This window comes from Monopterus albus, unplaced genomic scaffold, assembly GCF_001952655.1.
Source record: "Monopterus albus unplaced genomic scaffold, M_albus_1.0 scaffold10.1, whole genome shotgun sequence".
Classification (NCBI taxonomy): domain Eukaryota; kingdom Metazoa; phylum Chordata; class Actinopteri; order Synbranchiformes; family Synbranchidae; genus Monopterus; species Monopterus albus.
The window spans coordinates 771,455-783,486 of NW_018127890.1; the positions used below are offsets into that span (position 1 = coordinate 771,455).

At 41.2% G+C, this 12,032-nt stretch overlaps 1 protein-coding gene across 3 annotated transcripts in view; it reads left to right on the top strand.

Moving 5' to 3' along the window:
* Window positions 1-362: 362 nt before the first annotated feature.
* smyd3 (SET and MYND domain containing 3) overlaps window positions 363-12,032 on the top strand; it is a 78,626-nt gene continuing 66,956 nt past the window's right edge. For all 3 annotated transcript variants that reach the window (XR_002274145.1, XM_020589968.1, XM_020589969.1), the window contains exon 1: window positions 363-614. Coding sequence is in view for 2 of the 3 variants with exons in the window: in XM_020589968.1 (XP_020445624.1) it covers window positions 454-614 (161 nt within the window). In the remaining variant the exon portion in view is untranslated. The remainder of the gene's footprint in view (window positions 615-12,032) is intronic.

A 12,032-nucleotide genomic window follows, 5' to 3' on the forward strand; every position in this document is an offset into this window, starting at 1 on the left:
GAAATAAAATCTGAAATAAATCTTTTTCTCCACTATTATTCTGACATTTCACATTCTTAAAATAAAGTAGTGACCCTGACTGACCTAAGACAGGCAATGTTTATAGGATTAAACGTCAGGAGTTGTGAAAAATGTATTTGGCTAAGGGGTATGTGAGGTATGTGGCTAAGTGGTATATGGCTTCTACTTTATCTATATCTTTATTTCTTTCACATTTTTGATAAAACAGAATTTAGGTGAAGTAAACAAAGATACCTTTCTCTGGTTGTAATCCTAAAAAAAGACCCCTAACATTTATTTGTAGCAGACAGAAAACTATAGAACTGATATGAAAAATTAATAGGCTATACGGGTGACAAAGGTGTTTTGTGCGTGCTCGTGACGTCACGACGCAGTTCGTGCGTCTATTGCGGATGTAAACAGTGGCCAGGTTCACGTGGAGGGAGACCGAATATGTCTGCGAAGCTGGAGCGTTTTGTGAGCCCGGGAAAGGGTAACGGTCTGCGGGCCACTGCCAAGATCAAGAGAGGGGAGGTTTTGTTCTCCGCCGAGCCGCTGGCGTGTTGTGTGGCCAATAAACAGGTCAGAGATGTCTGCCACCACTGCTTCATACGGTGAGACGATCCAAACACCCTGCTTTGGAAGCAGAAAGCATGTGTAGTAGCCTACATGAGTATTATGTACAGTCTGCAGGTTGGTTCGGTGGTTTGTAGTTCGGTGTGGTTAATAGGGACGTTATTGGTTCATGCCAACACTCTGGACATGTAAATAAAATTCACACCGCACTCGAGTCGTGAGTTCTTCTCTGTCAGTTTGCTTTGCTATCACAGGCTTAATACAGGCCATAGCTTATTGTATACATGTTGATGGTATGTGCGTGTCTGCGTATAGCTAAAATGTGTGTTTGCCGGTGTTCTGACAAATTTTGCTACCTATCAAGACGTGCTACCCGCCGTTCACAAAGTGGTTAGGGTTAGGGTGATGGATTGGGGTGGGGTTAGTCAGTCCATAGATTTTGCAACAAGGTAGTATATCTCTACAAAGTAGCAAAATTTGACAGAACACCGGCTACTTAAAATCTAGGTTAGTAAGGTTCTTCAACTCAGCGCTAGGTGGCACCATCGCTCTTTCGTGGTTTCAGTCATTCAGTCATTTTGTGATTGTTAGAACCACAGAGCCCCCTAAACCCCTGGGCCCCCTGGTCTGTGCCCAGTGGGCACGTCCATGATAATAATTTTCTTAACAGAAATGGATTGCAGGCTTATTGTGGTAAAAAAAAAAGTAGCTCTCCAATAGTTATCAATCCACAAAATGTGCCAAATGTTGGGGGAGCATTCACTTGGAAGCACGGTATTCACATTAAACGGTGTTTTGACCTGTTGCTGGGCCCCACAGTGGGTATCATGCCGTGCTGCCATAAATCCACTGGGCCTCATGACAGGCGACACCACTCTCTAGCTCTAATCTACAGTAACTTTAAACTGACCCTAGATAATTTCAAATTGCTTTTAACTCCTACACTCAAGTAAAGAGTAAATACTACACTGTGCCAGCTGAGGCTAAGCTGTCTTGGCCGCCCCACTAGCTTGATTGACTGTTTCATTTGAATACCTCAGCTACCTCAGTAATCCAGCCATTATCCCTGCTTATCTAGCTCGAGTACTGGTTATACTGTATGTCAGATCATAAAATGCAGCACTGACTAGCCTAGCTGCATGGCCCAAATTCCTGGGGCTTTGTAATTTTTTTTTACCAAAAGAATGCATCACACAAAGCACAAAGAGGGCTTACAGGGGGCCTCTGGGCACAGACATGTTAAAGGCCCCCCTCTGAACTCCTACACCCAACTGAAAGCATGACTTTTATAGTTATTTTGCACCTTTTCGTGGTGATTTTCTGTCTTTTTGTGGACATTTTGAGTGTCTTGGTAGTTGGTTTGCACCTCTTTCTTTTGCATGTTGCCTGTATTTGATAGTTGACAGTCTAGAGAGAGAGAGAGAGGAAACAAGGGCAGATGGAGAGAGGAAGGGGTATGGCATCAGCAGAGCTCCTGTGGCTGGCAATCAAACCCTGGATGTTGCAGATATGTGTATGTGCCTCAACCCCTGAGGCCCCTGTGCCTGTTTGACAGGTTCAGTGGTGATTCTATGGGAGGCCCAGCAGCACATTTCAAGTCTGGGTCCCTGTAGCATGTAGTTTGGCCATAATGCTGTATATTTGGTGTGACGATTTACATTCATATCCTGTACTATCTCTTTAATATTTCAGGTTGTATTAAGTCTTGTCCCCTGTATTATCTTGTGATATTTGTCCAGCTGGATGCCTAATGGCACTGCTGCTTTCTCTGCTGTAGCCAAACCCACTTCATCAAACTAAGCAGATGAATGTGAATTTAATGAGAGTGGAGAGGAGAGACACCATTGTGCTGATTTCTGGTCCAGGGACAGCAAGGTGAGTGAAGAGTACTTTGGGACTGTATGTGGTAATGTCGGGGAAAATTAAACGTTAAATGGCTGGAAATGAGCAAAGTGATCAGCCATGTGCTCTTTAACCATGAATAGAGGCAGTTCACTTTTGCTTTTAGTCTCTGAATGGGGATTGTAGAAAATGCTATTATTATAGAAAATGTCCGACCTTATCCCTAAAGTTTTGGAGAGTATGTTTTAAAGTTAGCAAAAAGTTAGATATGGTAGCTTTTAACATTGTAATATCGTATTTTTTCAGGATCTCAAAAAGAGATTCAGCGTTCCACACAGGAAAATACAGTTATAACAAATCAATAATGCATCAATAATGCATTTGTGGCTCTGCTGAATTCCATTATATTTATATGAGCTTGGGGCAATTACACACGGGGGTGTGTGTGATATAAGATGTAGTCCATGTTGTGTGGCGCATGGTTATATTTTTGGGATATTGAATAAGTGTCATGGCTACATCTGCTTGGTCTGTGGTCGGCACTCATCGACACAGTGTCTGAATGTCTGTAGCACATTTTTTTATTGATCCGAATTCAGTGAGAGATCAGTGGGTTGTGTTGGTGTGACAAAAACACTTGTAGAACACAGGAGTAGCACACACACACACACACACACAGAGGACCCAAGGCAGAGATTGGTCTCAGAAATGAGTGTTTCTCTGTTTCCACTAAAGCACAATTAGTCTCACAGCGGTGACTGAGTGTTGTGAGTGTGCATTTCTTCCTGTGAGACATGTATTTTATGTTTGAATGCATGTGTGTTTTTGTGTGTGTGTGTGTGTGTGTGTGTGTGATGAAAATGAGCAGGTGGGGGAAGGCATCAAAGCCGGAGTTAATTACAGGCCTTGATGTAAGTAATGAGTGAGGAATGCTGAGGGAACAAACACACAACACAAACTTGCACACATCTCAGCAGGACTCAAATCGCCGGTGGTCAACAAACAGTTATTAGAGGTTCTCAGACTCGGAGTGAGGAGGGCGCCAGGAGAGAGAATGGGAACAAAGACAGTCACAGCAGAAATCTTTGCCATTTGTAGTAACACTTGAAATGCATCTACATTGTTAATTAATTAGAAAAGATGGTGTAACAGTCTCTTTGGTGTCAATGTGGTGATTTCACGCATCAGTTTGTTTTATTTTATTGTTGTAAAGTTTCTTGTGGTTCCCTCCTTGAAGGACTTGTGGTCACCGAGGCGTCAGCTAACGAGGGTTTCTGTGAAAACATAACGAGAGGCAGAAAGTGCCTTGAGGTGTTAGGCAAAGAATATAGAATATGATGACTGGTGGGTATGTGTATTTGGCTCATTGATCATCTGAGGTATATATGTTTTTGATGATTCTGAGATCCAGTCAGTTTGAGGTTCTGTGGCTGTAACTAACATTATCTACACACTGCTGTAATAGTGAGTTCTAAGGCCCATGACACATGAAGCTGGTGAGCATCTGTCGCCCTCATCTTCGCAGTACGCCCTGTTGGCGGCTTTTTTGGCCGATTTTGCATGTTGAACTGGTGGCGGATCTTGCCGTCGAGAGAGACCACTCTGATTGGCTGTTGAGCTTATCAAATCAATGGTTTTGGAAAACCCCTTCAGCCTGTTGCTGTAGTGTCCATGATTTCACCCATTTAGTGCAGGTTCTCCTCCACAACCAATAGACCAAGGGCAGAGGACGCCAGTGTCGTTTGCAACTTCTCCTCAGACGCATTCCCGATTAGAAGCCTCTGTAAACAACAGCTGTGTTGAACGAGAGCTGCTTTGTTTACACTTGCATTTCTGCAGTTTAGCTCTTCTGTCCATTTCTGAATGGTGAACACAAATACTGCCACCTGCTGGTAGGGGGAGTTATTTCTGTCACGTAGGCACAGAGCATACATACTAGTTGGTCGCTGGCTGTGGTCTGTGTGGTGTGTTCAGGTGCCGCTTTTTCGATGGTCAGCCTATGTCGCTGCTAGTTCTTTCATGTTAGATTGGTATGTCTGCCCTAAAACCCAGAAATGAGTTAGCATTTTTGCACTTTTGGTTCCCTTGCCCTAAAGTCGGTGGGTTTTCTTGAAATAGATTTTTGGTTAGATTCAAAATCAGAATCAGAATCAGCTTTATTGGCCAGGTGTGTCGGACACACCAGGAATTTGACTCTGGTACATCGGCTCTCAACGTGCATGTATATATCCCCATGCAAGGGGCAAGTAAACAGTAAAGCAACATAAGGCTGTGTAGCATAACAAAGTAAACAGTACTAACAGTATTATTCCTGAAATAAGGTCTGTGATTAACACAAGGTCAATAAATGTTTTATTCTTCAAGAGAAAATCTCCTTTTTTATGTTTCAGGTTGTGATTGGTAAGTTGTGTTACTGCAGTGTAACAAAGAAAACATTTTCATGTTTGAGCCGTAATACTGAGCCTCCAAAGCCAAACATGCTGTTTTTCCAGTTTAGATCAACACCAGTGATTAACTTACAGTTTGAAAAAAGTTTCAACAGAAAATGTTTGCACATAATAAGAGAAACGGGATCCCAGTCACAGCGGGAGGTAAAGATTAGCTTTGGCACACTGAGAGGCAGAAGAGGAAGTTCCAGAGAAAGATGGAGGTGGAGGAGAGATGACACACGGTCTCTGTTGGACAGATAAGACATCAGACACACACAGTTCTGATGGGTTTTTCTCTGCATTTGACAGATCAAAGAAGAACTTGGATAAATTTCTCTTTCTCAGATGTGTTGTCAGGTCATTGTGTGTGTGTGTGTGTGAGGCACTGGGGGTTGGGAATGGGGCAACAATATCTGTCAAATGAAGTCTTTATGTTTGACACCAATCTGTCAGCTTGTCTCTCTTTGGAACACACAGTATACACACTGTATCAGTCCAACCAACAAAAACAAAACATCTAAAACTTCTTTTTATAGCAGGAAACCTTTGATTGAAATGGACATAAACCAGTTTACAGGGAGTCTTCATTATTTTAGAGAACATAAAAATATTATTGACAGGCGGTCGACTCAAGCTTTGTTTCAGATGGATGTAAAAGCCAGAGACAAATGGAAACGGTGGATGAAGTCGTGACACTGGCTTTTGAGAAAATCTGTAAAAATATGAGAAATCATTTTGGAACACAGTGAGATGTGACCGTTTTTCTGTAGATGAAGAGATTAGAGCATTAGTGTGAGGTTTATTTTAAATACACAGTGAGGGGTTGAAGTACTGATCTCAGGATTCACCAGAAACTCTACTGATTTCTGTTATTGTCCTTCATCCTTGTTTCTCTGCAGGTTTATTGGATGTAACGCTGCATCTAACGGTTATTATGTAAAATAAATCAATCTGTCCATTATTTACTGATAAGTCGATTAATCCTTTAGTTAAAGAGACCATGGCCGCTCATTTTGCTCTGCTTTTGACTGATGGTCCACGTTTGTGGGTCAGGCCTAATGTTTACAAAGCAGATTCACAAAAAATGGTTTGAACTCATATGAAACATTTGTATATTTTGTGGACACATAGTCATCTAGAGTCTCTTCAGGCCCACTCACGTCTTTTCATTGATTTTTCTCCCTCTGAACATACCTTTAGAGAGCTCTCCGCTGTGTTTACACACACACCTGTCATTCTTATCAAGGTACATGGCTTTCACACCCTTTTAAAGTACAGCTCTTTCCTCAGTTTTCTTCTCTGTGAAACGTCCACCTGCTCTCTCTCATTCACTCCTTTTGAAGCACATTTTATCTCTCGCGTATGAGCACGCCCCCTTTCCTTCTTCTCTCACACACACACATTGATAGGTATGTGGGTGCAGTGGTATATGAAGCATACAGATTGCTACTTTAGATGCAGGAGCAGATGAGAGGAGGGAAACGGCTCTAAAGGCTCGACGGCGCCACTCCTCCTCCTCCTCCTCCTCTCACTCATTCCCTCCTCTGGATTTATCCTTCCATCTGCTACTTCTGACACCGCAGCCTTCTTCGCTTTCTCCCTTCTTTTAACAGTTTTTTCCCCCTCAGCTTTCCCTCACCCTCTTCTTGTACTATCTCCGCATCCCCCAGATGCATTTTCTTCCCCCCTGCCTCTGCTCTTTCCCCCTGCTGAAGTAGATTATTTTGCTTGCATCTGCAGCTTTCTCCTCCTCCCCTCTATTCTCCATTTCCCTCTAGTTTTCCCTGCCTTGTGCACCCAAGTGTCTCAAAACATCTTGGTGCCGGGAAAACACACACAGCTGCATCATTTGCAAAGCAAGTGATTTGCTGTAAACTGGGAACATGCCTGCCCATGTGTGTAGTGCTTGGTATTCATCAAGCAACACATCTGCGTGAATCACTTTTTATAAGACCACTTGTGAGGACATGTCATTTCAACAGCGTATTTAAGAAAAACTGCTCTTATTTTCTTAAAAGTGAAATATTAAAGTAAAACGGAAAGATTCCACTAATGTTTTTGTGCTGATCCTTGGCTGGTGTCGTCCTGTCACCGTCAGCTGACTCCTGAAGCTTTTCATTTATCTTTAGTCTTTGAGGGTCAGTGGTGTCTGTTTTGTCCCTTAGCGCTGGTTGTTCACTCATTTTTAACTTTGCTAGTGCGTTTTAGGCAGCTATGCTAGTCTAATTGGCTGTGCAGTGACTACGTACACGCAGTGTGAATGTGTGGACTCCTCAGGTGTGGTTTTGATTGGTTTTGTAAAGTAAGTGGCGTCCTCTAATGTCAGCTCACATTGTTTAAACAGCAGTTAAGATGTTATTCTAGACTCGTCACGCTGGATGCTAAACCACCTGCACGTAGCGAGATCTCGGTCCAGTTGCTCAGTTAAGTTCTCGGACATAGATGATATTCTTCTAGCCATCCGACTTGCTCCAAGTTGGACATCGTAGAGGGCAAAGAGATGACATCGGGACCATGCTTCTCATCTTTGAAGACTGTGTTTGCAACAATCATCATAGCTTCTTTAAAAAACCTCCCCATCCGAAAAGGCTTTCTTGCTCTTTATCAAAAAGTTCACAGCTCTAAACGAAGCTTCAGTTGCTTTTTGTGATTTTTTTTTTTTTTTTTTTTTCGTTAGCATTGTAGCTTTCTGACATGTACTGAAGTGTGCCGCTGTGCAGTCGCAACAGTTGTCCCGCAAATGAGACACACGCATTTTTCTTTGACTGACGTAAAAAAGAACTCTTCCTCCCAATCACTGTGAAAATGGTCTGTTCTCTTTGGCTTTTCTGCCATTTTTGGGGGGTAAATCACAACTAACTCTTCATCGTTGCTGCACCGCCTCCCTGTGTCAGGAAAGAGGTGTTGACATGCGCAAACATTGACCTTTGACTTCAGAAAAGGCCAGATTTTGTTATATACATTTTTGTAATAAATAATGTCATTTTAAAATCTACATTAATTCAAGCATTTTTGATTCAAAAAGTAAAGCAACAAAAAATTTTTTAGACAGAGCTTCATTGTGACCAGTGCTATTTTCAGATCATGCCTCGTGGGCGCCTCAAGTAGTCCTTGCGGGCACCGCGTTGGTGACCCCTGTTCTAGATGATGTATCTCGTAGACACCTAGCCAGTGTTTTTCTGTGTGTGTTTGTTCCCAATAGAAATCTGGATAAAATGAAAAAGCTTCCTGTAGATTCACATTTTTCCACTTCTGTTACTGGTGAATGCTATTGTCTCTCTCAAACCTGAAGTCAAAAATCTTACAAAACATCATTTAAGCCCAGTGTGCACAGGATTAGAGTTGTGAATGACCAACATATGATGACTTTTCTTTAATTTGCTCATTCAAACTATATTTGAATTTCTGATATTTGTGACCAATCAGGAGGACGTTTCATCCATCAGGTCCAGCTTGAAGTTCTTTGACATGCACTTGGCTCTTACTGGAGCTGTGTAGAGTCTGAATTTCAGAGTTTTTGGTCATATTGTCTGACCAAGAAAGGTGTTCATGTCTTTGTTATAGTATGGTTCATACGATTAATCCTCTTGCAGAACTCTTTTTAAATTCTGGTTGTTTGAAGTTTAGCTGTCAGTCTTTTAACTGAAGTCAAACTACGTGTGGTCACGGTTCTCTGAGTTTATTCTCTTACACCAGGTCCTAGCATGTTTTAGAATAATTTGAACATTCTTGTGATTGCTTTTAAAACATGGAGATGCTCCACCACAGCAATATCCAATACCTACTAAACCCGTTTTTTTTTTTCTTTTTCTGGTTTTACTTTTACAAAACAGTCAAAATCATGGGACTTGAGATGCAGAACAGCTGCCGCCTTTCTCTCGCTCACACATATGTACTTCCCTCTTGGTGAGAACACCTATTAATATAATGCATTCCCTAGCCCCTTACCCTAACACGTAACCATCAGAAATGTGTAACCCAAAGCCTAATTCTAACTTGAACCCTAAAACCAAGTCTTAATCCTCAAAAAGGTGCTTTAGAATGTGAGGACCAGTCAAAATGTCCTCACTCTGTAGGAAAAATACTTTTTTGGTCTTCACTATGTAGCAAGTAGAAGAACACACACGCTCCCAGCAGTGCTTTACATGCCAGTCACCGATCTCCACTGAACCCCTGTTCTGATGTGTCGCTGCAGTGCACTGAGCAGTTCAGTCCAGCGTAGGCTGCACTGTCATGACGTTGATGCGACACTAGATGGCAGTAGTGTCCCTACAGGAAGTTCATCTGTACAACACTCATGCTTCCATTCTCCACATATTTACTTTCTAATACATTACTTTAGCAGGCAAAGAGGGGGTTTGTGCTGCAGAGAGAATGAACTAATTTGTCAAGCAGTTTAGAGAAGGGCCTATTTCTTGTTGTCTGCACTATCAACAAATGCTCCAGTGGCTCCAGCAGACCAGACACAGGTCTCTATGCAGCTTGTGAGACATGAAGGAGCTGTATTTATGTAGCAAGAACAAGCCCAGAAATCAGAAATCTATAAAATCGTGGGATTAGTGGGTGTTTTTGAACATTTCAGCCAACCTAGTAGGAATCTCACAGTTGATTTACGTGAATATTTGTCAGTAGTTTACGTATATATACTTGTACACCATTAGCTGTCATGCAGGCGGGAGTTGTGCCACGTTGTGTTGGCCACTCAGCCTGGAAATGAGAAAATTCACTCAGGCACGACCAAACAGCCCAGAATATCGTGTGTGTGTGTGTGTGTGTGTGTGTACTGTATGTTAATATAGAAACACACATGAACAGAGAACTAACTCTCATGGTTACAGTACAACAACCAGTCCTCACGGGAAATTAATTACCATGCTACACACACACCAACAAAGACGTGCTGAAGTAAGCTTAATTAAGTGTCTGATAACACAGACTTGACTAAATTGACCACAGATACACACATGTGAGAGCACATATCTGCATATTAACGCAGAAATCCAGCATCCTTCAGTGACTTCCTCTGCTGCCTAGTGACAGTTTGTTGTTTATCTTGTTTTTCTTTTTCTCCTGCTTTGTGTTCTCACTCACCACCTGACTTCCTTTGCCCACCAATTGCTGTCATAGTAGCTGTTCCCTGCACGAGGCTTTTATCTTAAACAGATCTGCTTTTCAGGAGATGATGGTGATTGTTTGTGTGACAGTTTACACAGTTCAAGAAGTAGCTAATTTGCAAGGTCGTAAAAATATACTGCTGTTTTTTGAGCAAGAATAAGCTTTCAGACTCTTTACTTGCTGTAAGTAAAAGTAGCAATACCGCAGTGTAAAAATACTCATTACAAGTTAAAGTCCTGAATTCAGAATATTGCTTAAATAAAAATACAAACATATTAGCATCAAAATTTACTTAAAGTACCAAAATAAAAAGTGCTCATTATCCAGAATGGCACATTTCACATTAAAATCATATTACTGGATTATAATTGATGCATTATTGTGTCCATCATATTTAATGTTGCATCTTTTGTAGGTGAAGCTAATGTTAACTACTTTGCGTACTTATCATTTGAAGCACTGCTTGTGAATTCCCCACGAGAATCTGTGAAATCTGATGATTATACTATATTTTGTTTTATTCATCTGATTTGTGTAAAGTAACTTACATTACATGTAGTGTAGTGAAAAGTACAATATTTGCCTCTAAAATGTAGTGAAACTGAAATGTGAGGTAGCAGAAAAAAATCAAAATACTCAAATTAAGTACATGTTCCTTAGCACAGTACATCAGTAAATGTACTTGGTTTACTTTCACTTCTGGTTTTGAGGAACAAAGGAAAACTCGGCATGTACCTATAAAATGTTTTTTGATTGGCGCAGCACTTCAGTATCTAATATCTTACATAGTTTCGTAGTTAAATGGAAAAAAAATGCTGTTTTACTTTGTAATTATACACTTATTTAATTATTTACAAACATAAGGTTTAATTTGAGCAAAATTAACCAGTTTTCTATTATTTGCAATTAGTGACACGTTGAATCTAATGTTTCTTTTCTATTAGTCAGTGTGTGCAGAGTGAGGCAGTACATGATGACTGTAATTATTACAGAGACCGTGATTGGGACCGGAGCTGACAGGTGTTCTCAGTATCAGTTAACGTGGGGGTTATTATACTTGATTGATTGTTTAGTCAGTAAAATGTCAGGAAATGACTGTTACAGTTTCCTAGAACCTAAGGTGGTGTCTTCATATTCTCCCACCAGCAGTCAAAAAGCCAAAGATACTCCACTTAAAAATCCATTTAACACAAGGGGGAGCACATCAAATCCTTGCATATGAGAAGATGAAATCAGCAAATGTGTGACATTTTTGCCAGGTACACAACTTAATTGATAATCAGATTGCTGGTAGTGTTTTTGTAATGAAGATATTTAGCTGTAAGAGTGATGGTGCATGGAAGCAAATAAGGAAATGAATGGCCCGAGGAAAACGGAGTATGACATTGAGAGGAAGAGAAGGGGTTTGTTGTGAAAGAAAGTTTGTTTTTTTTATTAAGCCTCCTGTGTGTTTCTAATGAAACCCATCTAATGTTATTCATGAGTTTTCCTGCTGTGCCTGCAGACCACGTATGGGCCTGCCATGCAGAAGACTATCACTCGACTCAACATGCGACAGACACAGAGGGTGAAGCAGGGCTAGAGAGTCATGAAAAAGGGGAACATATTAAAAGATTGTGGCTGAAGATGAGGCAGATGTGCTTCATGAATCTCTGAATGAAAATGAGTAATTCTCATTAAACAAGAAAGTATGGATGGGTCTGTAGTATTTACAGTTATGATGATGTCCTGGTATCTGGGCTCTTTGGGGCGATATTCAGTCAGTGTGGGCGGCTGTGGCTCAGGTGGTAGAGCGGGTCGTCTCCTAAGGGTCTCCCCACCCTTGCCAGCACAACCAAATGGAACGCAGCTTATAAAAATGTGTGTCTGTTGTTGTTATGGGGCTATAGTTGCTTATAGCTTCTATGTCCAAATAATGTCTCTGTTTGGAGAGATTATAATAATTGACATCGGTGTGTCACATTTTTCTCCACTAAACAGGACAGCTCCCCCAGCCCCATTCTCTCACTTTAAATGAGCAATGAGAAAATGTATTTGTTTCCCTGAGTGTTACACAACTCGGAGAGGAAA